This window comes from Stegostoma tigrinum, chromosome 34 (genome assembly GCF_030684315.1).
Source record: "Stegostoma tigrinum isolate sSteTig4 chromosome 34, sSteTig4.hap1, whole genome shotgun sequence".
Lineage (NCBI taxonomy): Eukaryota > Metazoa > Chordata > Chondrichthyes > Orectolobiformes > Stegostomatidae > Stegostoma > Stegostoma tigrinum.
The window spans coordinates 6281676-6295253 of record NC_081387.1 but is presented as its reverse complement, the minus strand read 5'-3'; the positions used below and the strand labels follow the sequence as shown (position 1 = coordinate 6295253).

General features: G+C 48.6%; 1 protein-coding gene across 1 annotated transcript in view; it reads right to left on the bottom strand.

Annotated features, from left to right (window-relative positions):
- Nucleotides 1-11949, bottom strand: part of LOC132206224 (major histocompatibility complex class I-related gene protein-like) — a 45501-nt gene extending 33552 nt beyond the window's left edge. Inside the window, exons 1-3 of the mRNA XM_059639594.1 lie at nucleotides 11789-11949; nucleotides 10263-10523; nucleotides 46-321 (exon numbers count right to left, since the gene is read on the bottom strand). Coding sequence (XP_059495577.1) covers nucleotides 46-321; nucleotides 10263-10523; nucleotides 11789-11840 — 589 coding nt within the window. The 5' untranslated portion in view covers nucleotides 11841-11949. The remainder of the gene's footprint in view (nucleotides 1-45; nucleotides 322-10262; nucleotides 10524-11788) is intronic.
- Nucleotides 11950-13578: the final 1629 nt, after the last annotated feature.

Here is a 13578-nt window from a genome sequence, read left to right as displayed (position 1 = left end):
AGTGAGGTTAGATCAGAACTTGAGATCAAAAACTGAAACACATACCTTTCCTTTTGAAAAATCCCTTTGCTGCTTCTAGATATCTGTTTAAATTCTGCACAAGTACCTCTTCCAGATGTACTTCCCAGTAGTTGTTCCAGGATTTATCTGAATCCCATTTCTCTTTCGTCATCACTGCAATGTGATTGGATGCAATCCATTTCATTCTGTCTGGTTGTAAACTAATAAAATCCTTTCCATCAAATCCAAATCTCATCGATCTCTTAATGCTTCCATCATCACTGACATCAACAGTAGTTATCCGTTGAAAAGTGTGAATTCCTGTCAGTAACGAAATCGGGGTTAATAATCAATAATGAATCAATATTCACAAACTGAGAAATGGTCCAATCAAACAGGATTGAGAGAGTGGTTACACATGGTGCTAATCCCCAGGAACTGAATTGTCTGATATTCCAGGCTCAGGTCACTGCCCCTTTCTCTAGTGAATGCTTCATGTCTCATAAATAAGCAAAATGCCTGTTGAATCTGGGTCAGAATTTCAGTCTTCACATTCTCACAATCCTGGAGCGATAATCCCAGTCTATGTGGTCAATCCTAAAGAAGGGTCATTGAACCTGCAACAATTGACTCTATTTTTTTCTGCACAGTTGCTGCCAGGCCTGCTGAATTTCTCCAGCAATAGCTGTTTTCACTGCAGGTCATTATTTGTTTAGACCACAAGTAGCATTCTAGGGAATTTAGTCATGGCCACCCTTGGCCGGTCTGTCAGCCTGCCACAGTCCCTGGCCCACGATCGGACTCCATGTGTTACTTACGAGGACACTCAGACCCATGGAGCTGTGAATTCTGTCCCCCTGAGCTTCATGGAATGGAGAACAGGGTAGATCTCTAAGTTGTTTATGTGATGCTACTGTGGCTTTAATCGGCGTATTTTGCCTGGTTCTTTTAAGAGGGAGATTGAACGTGGGATGCCAAGCAGTCTATGATCATGTAAACAGCTGGTCACACTTCGGGTTTTGTTTGTAGAAATTGGAATTATAGAAGCTGGGTGGCCAGCTCTCACACACCAGGATTGCTAATTTTATTCAGCTTTTAGGTTTTAGAGTGGCTGCTGGTCTTTTGAAGAATTAGAAGCTATTCTTTCTCCTCTCTCTGTTACAGCTGGAAGATGGGGCTTCCCATCCTATTGCAGGCATTGCATGTGACAAAATCTAATTTTGGAATTTGCCCTTTTGCCAAGGAGTGTATTCGTGGGATGTTATATTTGAACATTTACTTAGTAATATTTACTATATCCATTATTCTGCTAAGTTTTCCAGTGGTTAAGTTCTTCTAAGTTCTCCATTCTTCTGTAGTATTTTAATTGTAGTGTTTGAATAAATTTTGTTCTGCATCACATTGAGTACTTTAACAACTTGACTCGCACCCGGAACACACCGTGTTACTTTTGCATTTAAAATAAGAACAAAGTGAGGGTCAAGGAAACGTTCATAAAATATTTCGAGGGGGTCAGATCCGGTCCATAATAAACTGGGGGCTTTAGTCCAGATCAAAACCTTTAATTCCACATTAGGTTGAAGGCAGTGAGTGGCAAGTGCTAGTGTTGCATTTGGTTAGTTTAAACTGGGTTTTCCGTGTGAAGTAATGACTTTTCCACTCACTATGGGTTTCTGAGGGGTGGACAAAGTCACTTCAGGAGCTTTAGAGGAAGTGTGCTTTTAGAATTGGCAGACCAGCTGGAGCTGGGGTTCCTTTTGTCTGTGTGAAAAGAGCAGGAAAATACAGCAATACCTTGGCATTTACAATCTCTGAAATTGCAGGTGGAATCTTTGGGTTTGGCTAAAATTCAATAGCAAATGGAACAGCTTGTATTGGAAGCAAAAGAGAGGAAGAGAATAGTCGTAGCAGAAGGAGAGAGTTTGAACTTCAGAAGTTGTCAAATGGAGAGGAAAGTTGGCTTACAAGGGCAAACATGAAGGTAAAAGATAAGCTTAGTGAGGAGGATAGTGATGATGAGCAAACTCACTGCAGCCATTGGCCCAGTTGGGATCAGCAATGCATAAGTTCAATGAGAAGCCGTGGAAGCCTTTGTCGTTTCATTTGAGAACATGGCTAAATCAATGAAATGGCCAGTGAACATGTGGCTTTTGTTGACCGAAACAAAATTGTAGTTTGAGCTGGTGAGGTGTTTGCATGACTATCAGAGGAGGTACCTGAAGAGTAGGAGGAGGTGAAGAAAGCCAGGTGTGCAGATGAATCAGAGCCAGAAGCCTACTGGTAATGTTTCAGGGATCTCAGGAGGGACCCTGGTCAAATATACATTGAGTTTGAAAGGATCAAACAAAGTAATTTTGATAGGTGGATAAGGGCAATAAAAATAGGTCAAACACATGACAATCTTGGAGAGATAATTATTTTGGAGGAGGTCAAAAATTCACTTCATGAGATAGTGAGAACTCATGTGGTATAGCACAGAGCTAAAACAGCATGATTAGCAGCAGAAATGGCAGATGATTATGGGTTGGTTTATAATTCAAATTTGGCTTCTGACATCAATTTCAATCTGTGGGGGATAGAAATTGGGGAAAAGAGAAATCCTTGGGTGGTAAGCGAAATGGAAATCTCATTGAAGATAGTAAAGACAGTTTACCACAGGGTAAAAAGGGAACCCATGAGAGGGAAAGAGAAATTAAAACCCTCTGCAATAAACCTCACTGCAATAAACTCGGCCACACGAAGTCACAGTGGTGGTGGTTCAGACAAAGCACTGGGAAGATGGATATGGGGAAAACAGGGCAAGCCAGTGAATTTTGCTAAAGCCGTAAGGGAAAGCACAGCGGAAGTTAAAAAGCTGCTACAGAATGTACAACCTGATCAGGAGTTGGACGAGGAGGAAGTGCCACATTTCCTTCAAGAATTTACTTGCGACGTTAAGGTTCACTCATATTTGCCAGAAGGAGCAGGTAAAGAAACTACAATTTTAAGAGATAGGGAAGCGTAGTGATCTTTGATGTTGAGTGATGAGGAGATACATAATTCAGAAGTAGTATTGCCAGGAAAAGTGGTAATAAGTGGAATTCTTGGTGAGAAGAGAAACGTTCCATTATATCGAGTGAGGTTGGAGAGTCTGGTGAAGTGTGGGGAAGTGGTTGAAAGGAATTGGAGAAATTCTCAGTTCCAAGAATAAAATTTGTCCTTGCTAATAATAGTTAAATTACAGGTGGGATTGATACTACTGCGGTTGAAAAGCCAGTGGAAAGTAGGGAACTGGGGTATTGTGGGTAATATATCCTGGAATTTTTCCTGACTGTGTAATAACTAGTTCGCAAAGGTACAGGTTGAAGCAGGAAGAGAGATCAAAGAAGAAAGATAAGAAAATTGAGATACAATTGTCAGAGACCATGTTCAATCAAATGGTTGAGAAAAATAAGAAAAGGTAGAGAACAAAGTCGGTATTTTTAGTTCAGAGCAATTAACTGAATGAGAAGAGGAAGAGGAAAACACAAAGCAACTGCATTGGAAAGATACACCAAAGTATATGAGTGTATCTCTGAACGTTACTATCTTAAAAATGATGCCTTATTGAGGAAATGGAGACCATCACGTAATCAGGAGGATGAGAAATGGACAAAAGTTTATCATGTTCTATTACTGGCATTCTATACAATGGAGGTGCTGTAGGGAGCACATGAATTACCATTAAGAGTTTAGTTGCGGTTCAGGAAAACTCAAGCCAAAACACAAAAGCATTTTTCTTGGCCTGGGCTGTGTAAGGTTGTGGTCGAATTTTGCCTGACATGTCATACATGAGATGTGGTTGGAGACAGTAGCACCCAGCCCTGCCGAGTTTTCACCATCCCCTCAGATCTCCCTCTCGCTAAGGACGAGCGGTCATTCCTCAGTACGGTGCTCACCTTTGTTCTCCCCCACCCACACATCAACGAATACCACTCACGCTTAGACGTTGAACAGTTTTTCTGCCTCCTCTGCCCTCTCACTTACTTCTTTAACCGTGAGCCTGACCACCCCTCAGCTGACCCCTTCACCCGCCTCCAGCACACCCCCTCCTCCTGGACACCACCCCAAGGCTTCCTACCCTCCCTCGGCTTCTTCATCTCCAAGTGCCGTCAAGATATCAATTGACTCAACCTCTCCGCCCCTCTCACCCACTCCAGCCTCTCCCCGGCAGAACATGCAGCCCTCCGCTCCCTCTGCTCCAATTCCAACCTCACCATAAAACCCACGGACAAGAGAGGCGCAGTTGTAGAATGGCACACAGATCTCTACATTGCTGAGGTCAGGTATCAGCTCTCCGACGCTTCCTCCTACTGCCCCCGGATCATGACCTCATCCCTGGCCACCAAAGCAGTACTTCCGAAACCATCCACAACCCCATCGCCTCAGGTGACCTCCCTTCCACAGCCTGTAAACTCATCGTTCCCAATCCCGCACGTCCCGCTTCTATCTCCTTCCCAAAATCCACAAACTTGACTGCCCTTCTCGAACCATTGTCACTGCCTGCTCCTGCCCCACCGACCTCATCTCCACTTATCTCGACTCCATTTTCTCCCCCTTGGTCCAGGAACTCCCTAGCTGTGTCCGTGACAGCATCCACACCCTCCACCTCCTCCAAAACTTCCAATTCCCCAGTCTCCAATACCTCATTTTCACCATGGACGTCCAGTCCCTATACACCTGTATTCCTCATGCAGATGGCATCAAGGCCCTCCGCTTCTTCCTGTCCCACAGACCCGACCAGTCCCCCTCCACCGACACACTCATCCGCCGAGCCGAACTCGTCATCACCCTCAACAACTTCTCTTTCGACTCCTCCCACATCCTACAGACTAAGGGAGTGACCATGGGTATCCGCATGGGCCCAAGCTATGCCTGCCTCTTTGTAGGTTACGTGGAACAGTCCCTCTTCTGCACCTGCACAGGCCCCAAACTCCACCTTTTCCTCCGTTACTTTGATGACTGTATCGGTGCCGCCTCATGCTCCCAAGAGGAGCTCGAACAGTTCATCCACCTCACCAACACCTCCCACCCGAAACTCAATTTCACCTGGACCATCTCCAACACATCTCTCACCTTCCTGGGCCTCTCCATCTCAGGCAACCACCTACAAACCGATGTCCATTTCAAGCCCACCGACTCCCACAGCTACCTAGAATACACATCCGTCCACCCACCTTCGTGCAAAAATTCCAGCCCTTATTCCCAATTCCTTCACCTCCACTGCATCTGCTCCCAGGGTGAGGCATTCCACTCCCGCACATCCCAGATGTCCTCGTTCTGCAAGGGCCAGAGCATTCCCTCCACAGTGGTCGAGAACGCCCTCGACCGTGTCTCCCGCATTATCCGCAACTCATCCCTCACACCCTGCCCCTGCAATAACCGCCAGAAGAGAATCCCCATCGTCCTCACATACCACTCCACCAACCTCCGGATACAACGCATCATCCTCCGACACTTCCGCCATCTACAATCCGACCCCACCACCAAAGACATTTTTCCCACCCCACGCTTGTCTGCCTTCCGGAGACACCACACTCTCCACGACTCCCTTGTCCACTCCACACTCCCTGCCAACCCCACCACACCCGGCACTTTCCCCTGCAACCGCAGGATGTATTACACTTGCCCCCACACCTCCTCCCTCACCACCATCCCAGGCCCCAAGATGACCTTCCATATCAAGCAGATGTTCACCTGCACATCCGCCAATGTGGTATACTGCATCCATTGTACACGGTGTGGCTTCCTCTACATTTGGGAAACCAAGCGGAGGCTTGGGGACCGCTTTCCAGAACACCGATGCTCAGTTCACAGTAAACAGCTGCATCTCCCAGTCGTGAGCCATTTCAACTACCCCTCCTATTCCTCAGAAGACATGTCCATCCTGGGCCACCTGCAGTGCCATAATGATGCCACCCGTAGGTTGCAGGAACAGCAACTCATATTCCGCTTGGAGCACTGCGGCCCAATGGCATCAATGTGGATTTCACCAGCTTCAAAATCTCCCCTCCCCACACTGCATCCCAAAACCAGTCCAGCTCGTCCCAACCTGCCTAACCTGTTCTTCCTCTCACCCATCCCTTCCTCCCACCTCAAGCCGCACCTCCATTTCCTACCTACCACCTCATCCCGCCACCTTGACCTGTCCGTCTTCCCTAGACTGACCTATCTCCTCCCTACCTTCCCACCCATACTCTCCTTTCGACCTATCTTCTCCTCTATCCATCTTCAGTCCGCCTCCCCCTCTCTCCCTATTTATTTCAGAATCATCTCCCCATACCCCTCCCTGATGAAGGGTCTAGGCCCGAAACGTCAGCTTTTGTGCTCCTGAGATGCTGCTTGGCCTGCTGTGTTCATCCAGCCCCACATTTTATTATCTTGGATTCTCCAGCATCTGCAGTTCCCATTATCTCTGACCTCCATTTAAAGCCCACTGACTCCCACAACTACCTAGAATACACGTCCTCCCACCCACCTTCCTGCAAAAATGCCATTCCCTCTTCCTAATTACTTCGCCTCCGCCGCATCTGCTCCCAGGATGAGGCATTCCTCTCCCGTACATCTCAGATGCTCTTGCTTTTCAAGGACTGCAACCTCCCCCCGCCCCCCCACAGTGGTCGAGAATGCCCTTGTCCATGTCCCTTGCATTTCCCGCAATTCATCCCTCACACCCCGTCCCCGCAATAACAACCAAAAGAGTGTACCCCTTGTCCTCACATACCACCCTACAAACCTCCGGATCCAACACATCATCCTCTGACACTTCCGCCATCTGCAATCGGACCCCACCACCAAAGACACTTTTCCATCCCTACCCTTACCTGCCTTCCGGAGGGACCATTCTCTCTGGGACTCCCTTGTCCGCCAACCCCACCACACCCGACACCTTCCCCTGCAACCACAGGAAGTGCTACACCTGCCCCCACACCTCCCCCTTCACCCCCATCCCAGGCCCCAAGAAGACTTTCCATATCAAGCAGATGTTCACCTGCACATCCGCCAATGTGGTATACTGCATCCATTGTACACGGTGTGGCTTCCTCTACATTTGGGAAACCAAGCGGAGGCTTGGGGACCGCTTTCCAGAACACCGATGCTCAGTTCACAGTAAACAGCTGCATCTCCCAGTCGTGAGCCATTTCAACTACCCCTCCTATTCCTCAGAAGACATGTCCATCCTGGGCCACCTGCAGTGCCATAATGATGCCACCCGTAGGTTGCAGGAACAGCAACTCATATTCCGCTTGGAGCACTGCGGCCCAATGGCATCAATGTGGATTTCACCAGCTTCAAAATCTCCCCTCCCCACACTGCATCCCAAAACCAGTCCAGCTCGTCCCAACCTGCCTAACCTGTTCTTCCTCTCACCCATCCCTTCCTCCCACCTCAAGCCGCACCTCCATTTCCTACCTACCACCTCATCCCGCCACCTTGACCTGTCCGTCTTCCCTAGACTGACCTATCTCCTCCCTACCTTCCCACCCATACTCTCCTTTCGACCTATCTTCTCCTCTATCCATCTTCAGTCCGCCTCCCCCTCTCTCCCTATTTATTTCAGAATCATCTCCCCATACCCCTCCCTGATGAAGGGTCTAGGCCCGAAACGTCAGCTTTTGTGCTCCTGAGATGCTGCTTGGCCTGCTGTGTTCATCCAGCCCCACATTTTATTATCTTGGATTCTCCAGCATCTGCAGTTCCCATTATCTCTGACCTCCATTTAAAGCCCACTGACTCCCACAACTACCTAGAATACACGTCCTCCCACCCACCTTCCTGCAAAAATGCCATTCCCTCTTCCTAATTACTTCGCCTCCGCCGCATCTGCTCCCAGGATGAGGCATTCCTCTCCCGTACATCTCAGATGCTCTTGCTTTTCAAGGACTGCAACCTCCCCCCGCCCCCCCACAGTGGTCGAGAATGCCCTTGTCCATGTCCCTTGCATTTCCCGCAATTCATCCCTCACACCCCGTCCCCGCAATAACAACCAAAAGAGTGTACCCCTTGTCCTCACATACCACCCTACAAACCTCCGGATCCAACACATCATCCTCTGACACTTCCGCCATCTGCAATCGGACCCCACCACCAAAGACACTTTTCCATCCCTACCCTTACCTGCCTTCCGGAGGGACCATTCTCTCTGGGACTCCCTTGTCCGCCAACCCCACCACACCCGACACCTTCCCCTGCAACCACAGGAAGTGCTACACCTGCCCCCACACCTCCCCCTTCACCCCCATCCCAGGCCCCAAGAAGACTTTCCATATCAAGCAGATGTTCACCTGCACATCCGCCAATGTGGTATACTGCATCCATTGTACACGGTGTGGCTTCCTCTACATTTGGGAAACCAAGCGGAGGCTTGGGGACCGCTTTCCAGAACACCGATGCTCAGTTCACAGTAAACAGCTGCATCTCCCAGTCGTGAGCCATTTCAACTACCCCTCCTATTCCTCAGAAGACATGTCCATCCTGGGCCACCTGCAGTGCCATAATGATGCCACCCGTAGGTTGCAGGAACAGCAACTCATATTCCGCTTGGAGCACTGCGGCCCAATGGCATCAATGTGGATTTCACCAGCTTCAAAATCTCCCCTCCCCACACTGCATCCCAAAACCAGTCCAGCTCGTCCCAACCTGCCTAACCTGTTCTTCCTCTCACCCATCCCTTCCTCCCACCTCAAGCCGCACCTCCATTTCCTACCTACCACCTCATCCCGCCACCTTGACCTGTCCGTCTTCCCTAGACTGACCTATCTCCTCCCTACCTTCCCACCCATACTCTCCTTTCGACCTATCTTCTCCTCTATCCATCTTCAGTCCGCCTCCCCCTCTCTCCCTATTTATTTCAGAATCATCTCCCCATACCCCTCCCTGATGAAGGGTCTAGGCCCGAAACGTCAGCTTTTGTGCTCCTGAGATGCTGCTTGGCCTGCTGTGTTCATCCAGCCCCACATTTTATTATCTTGGATTCTCCAGCATCTGCAGTTCCCATTATCTCTGACCTCCATTTAAAGCCCACTGACTCCCACAACTACCTAGAATACACGTCCTCCCACCCACCTTCCTGCAAAAATGCCATTCCCTCTTCCTAATTACTTCGCCTCCGCCGCATCTGCTCCCAGGATGAGGCATTCCTCTCCCGTACATCTCAGATGCTCTTGCTTTTCAAGGACTGCAACCTCCCCCCGCCCCCCCACAGTGGTCGAGAATGCCCTTGTCCATGTCCCTTGCATTTCCCGCAATTCATCCCTCACACCCCGTCCCCGCAATAACAACCAAAAGAGTGTACCCCTTGTCCTCACATACCACCCTACAAACCTCCGGATCCAACACATCATCCTCTGACACTTCCGCCATCTGCAATCGGACCCCACCACCAAAGACACTTTTCCATCCCTACCCTTACCTGCCTTCCGGAGGGACCATTCTCTCTGGGACTCCCTTGTCCGCCAACCCCACCACACCCGACACCTTCCCCTGCAACCACAGGAAGTGCTACACCTGCCCCCACACCTCCCCCTTCACCCCCATCCCAGGCCCCAAGAAGACTTTCCATATTAAGCAGAGGTTCACCTGCACATCTGCCAATGTGGTATACTGCATCCGCTGTACACGGTGTGGCCTCTTCTACATTGGGGAAACCAAGCGGAGGCTTGGGAACCGCTTACATGTCCATCCTTGCCTCCTGCAGTGCCACAATGATGCCACCCAAAGGTTGCAGAAACAGCAACTCATATTCCGCTTGGGAACCCTGCAGCCCAATGGTATCAAGGTGGATTTCACAAGTTTCAAAATCTCCCCTCCCCCTACTGCATCCCAAGACCAGCCTAGCTTGTTCCCCCCTCCCTAACCTGTTCCTCCTCTCACCTGTCCCCTTCTCCCACCTCAAGCCGCACCCTCATTTCCTTCCTATTAATCTCATCTCACCCCCCTTGCCCTATCCCCTCCCTACCTCCCCACCTGCACTCACCTCTCCAGGCTCCATCCCCTGCTCTTTAACCTGTCTATCTCCTCTCCACCTATCTTCTCCTCTATCCATCCTCTATCTGCCTCCCCCTCTCTCCCTATTTATTTCAGAACGCTCTCCCTCGCCCCCATTTCTGATGAAGCATCTGGGCCCAAAACGTCAGCTTTTGTGCTCCTGAGATGCTGGTTGGCCTGCTGTGTTCATCCAGCTCCACACTTTGTTATCTCGGTTTCTCCAGCATCTGCAGTTCCCATTATCTCTGACACCTTACCAGATGTCTGGCTTGTCCTCTTCATTATTGTACTCAAAATTTCCTTTGCTGTGTTTGCACATTGGTGCACCATGCTTGTGACAGAATCCCAGAATTTCGCATTGAAAGATTCTACCATGAACTGCTGCCTCGGGATGCACTGACCGGTTTTACTGTCACCAGAACTTATTTTAATTCCATTGACCATTGCCATATGCATCACCTCAGGCAAGTCTTGAATTCCAGAAACCGCTGTGTAAATCCCAGTGTGCACATTAGTCTCTGTAAAGCAAACATTGAAAGTAGCTGGTAACTGAAGCCCAGCATGAAAAACATCATATTCATGTATTTGGGCTTCACCGACCGTGGCAACATCACAAATCCCAAGGGCGTCACTAATGTGAGAGACTAACTTTAAACATGTTGTCTCTGTAAATCAAATATTAGGTACAGGCTAATGAACATTTACACACACTTCCAGCTCATCCTCATGAGGCCCCTCCCATATGGTGCCAATCTGCAATAATCCACCACTTCATCACACTGTCAGATTCCTGTCAGATATTATGAACAGAATCAGATTGAACTGGGTCAGAATTAGATACTGCAGCCTCTCAGAACAGGGAGTAAACACGGAATCAGAGTCACAGAGACACTCAATGGAATCAGTGTGGACACAGGGGAGAGGCTGGGCCACAATCCAGGGACTGGAGGAGGAAACAGAAGATCGCTGACCTGAAACAGTGGCCGGGTCACACCGATGCAATCACTAACCTGGAACAGAAACCTGGAATAAATTGAAGAGAAATATTAAATGGACACTGCTAACCAGGGATTACCAGGAGTGAGGAATTCAGGATAACCTGAGGGCTGGTTTGTGCTTTCCGCTCATAACCAGGAAAAATGTGGAATGAGTGAATCCAAATTTAAAAGAAAAGAAACAGGAATATTTGGGAGGATGAAGTGTGAGACCATGGGGGACAGTCACTGTGTGAACAGTCTCTCTGTCAAACAGGGGGGATGGACAATCCAGACCAGGGTCCCCCCTGTCCTTCACTGAGCTTTTTCATCGCCCCTTTACACACAGCCAGTAGGATGCTGGTGTCTGAGATAACTCGGGCTATTCAATCATGAGGGGATCAGAGTTGAGCCTGGGGTGTTTTAAACATGGAATATCATTCTTCTCCCCACAGTATTTATTGACTTTAGACCAGGACAGGTGAAGCTGTTTGGTTTCTCCCAATCGATGTGAAAATTAAAATTGTCCATTTGAACCATTTCCCACTTGCTGTGAACTTCTCTGATCTGTGGGTTTCTGAATCCTGCTGTCAGGAGACCTGGGCACAAATCCCATCAGAGTCTCCCAGGCTGTGCTGCTTTCAATGTGTAAAATATCAGGCTGGCTGTATAACAGGCGGCTGGTCAAATAGCCCCCATTTCAAACTCTCACCAAGAGATTCACATTCACCCCAGAGACAGAGACAGAGAGAGAGAGAGAGAGAGAGAGAGAGAGGAAGAGGGAAGGGAAAGCTGAATTCTGTACTTACCAGGAGAGACCCAGGAAAAACACAGGCAAATGGAGAAAAGGGTCATCAACATTCTGGGGATGCACTGTCTCTATTCAGGGACTGGTGTACTGTGAGGGATGTTTCTAAACTGGAAAAGGCAAAAACATGCCTCTGGAGAATTGATTTAACATCGACTTAAACGAAAGGTATATGAGTAGAAACTGAAAGGAAATAAAGATGTTTATTAGGACTTTGCCTCACTGAGCTTTGATCATGCCTGACTGCAGTGATTGGCTTCACCTGACAAAAAGAGCCAATCAAATGAAAAACAGTCGCTTGCCAGTTATCAGGAGAAACAAGCTCAGGAGTTCACTAACCGACTTCGAACATTCGATAAAACGAGCAAGGAACATTGGGTGTGTCGACTGCACAGACGTTGATTGAGAGGGTTTAGTTATTTCACCGACACCTCATTAAGTCAGGAACAACTCTATGTGAATACAGCTCCACATTACACCCTAATACTCCTGTTCATGTCACACCCCTGCCCACAGTTTCCTGTCAGTGTGTCTCCCTCTTCACACTCTCCTATTAGTGTGAGTCCGTCCTGTCACTCTCCTGTTAATGTGGGAAACAATTGCAATGGGGGATGGTATTTTTCACCAAGTCACCCATTGTGTGCATTAGCTCAGTACACAGCCAGCCAGCTTGGAGTCAGTCCCTGAGGTGAGGAGACCCTGAATCCCCTGTGTATATCTGTCAGCCAGGACTCCCTGATTAGCCCAGGTTAACAACCCCAATCAAGGATCTCATAGTCCATGGGTCCACCTGGTTCCAATTACAATGTCACACCAACCCACCTCCCCACCATTCTCCCCCACTCCTCCAAGCGCAGGGATGTAGGCCTGGTCTTTCTCAGGACTGCCTGCTATGCTTTTGCCCCAAGCCTGGTTCCTCTGAGCTGGATTCTGACACTGGCAGCACGTACACCACCGTAACCCACCTTTTGCATCCAGAGCATCTGTGGAGAGTTTTACCTTCTACTTCCAGTGGTAATGGTCTTGAGGCTACATCCATCTCAGACTCTGAAGTTTCCTCCACACGAGGTGTATGGGGAGAACCCACTGTTTCTGGCAGGCCTCCTGGCCTTTCTGAGGAGCAGATATGTTTTGCTCCTGCCCTGTTTGCAAGGTAATAGCTTTCAAGTGATCCACATTTTTGTTCAGGACCACCTCGCCTACCCAGACTTCATATGTCATGGAACCTGTCCTTGTGTCAAACTCTGCTTTTGTCAATGCAGGGCCATTTCCATGGGTTCGGCGCCAAACTTCGACCCCTGGAAGTGACTTGTCTCTCTTGCTTAGAGGAAACATGGTATTTCTGCTGTCATTTCACCTTAACCGATGTCCAGGAATATCAGGATTAATCTGGTGCAGAGCCCTCTCCCCAGAAGCAACTTGGCTGGAGATACTCCTGCAGTTTCATGAAGAGTCAACAATGAATTGGAAGAGTGTGGAATCAATTGATGCTATATGTTTTGGACTGTACTTTCTGCCAGACCACTAGACTGGATGATGGATGGTACAGAGTTGTCCTTATGTGCCAAATGCCATTTGACTTTAGGAAATACTCAAATTCCCTGCTAGTAAATGTCCACGAAAAATACTTCTGGGAGTCCGTGTATCGCAAATGATGCTCGCAACTTTTCATTCATCATCCCTGAGTTTGCCAAAAGAGGTCCATGTGTGCCCAACCTCTTTGAATGGGCATCCCCAATGACCAGCAATATCGAGCCCATGAAAGTACTGGCATAGTTGACTGTAGCCAAG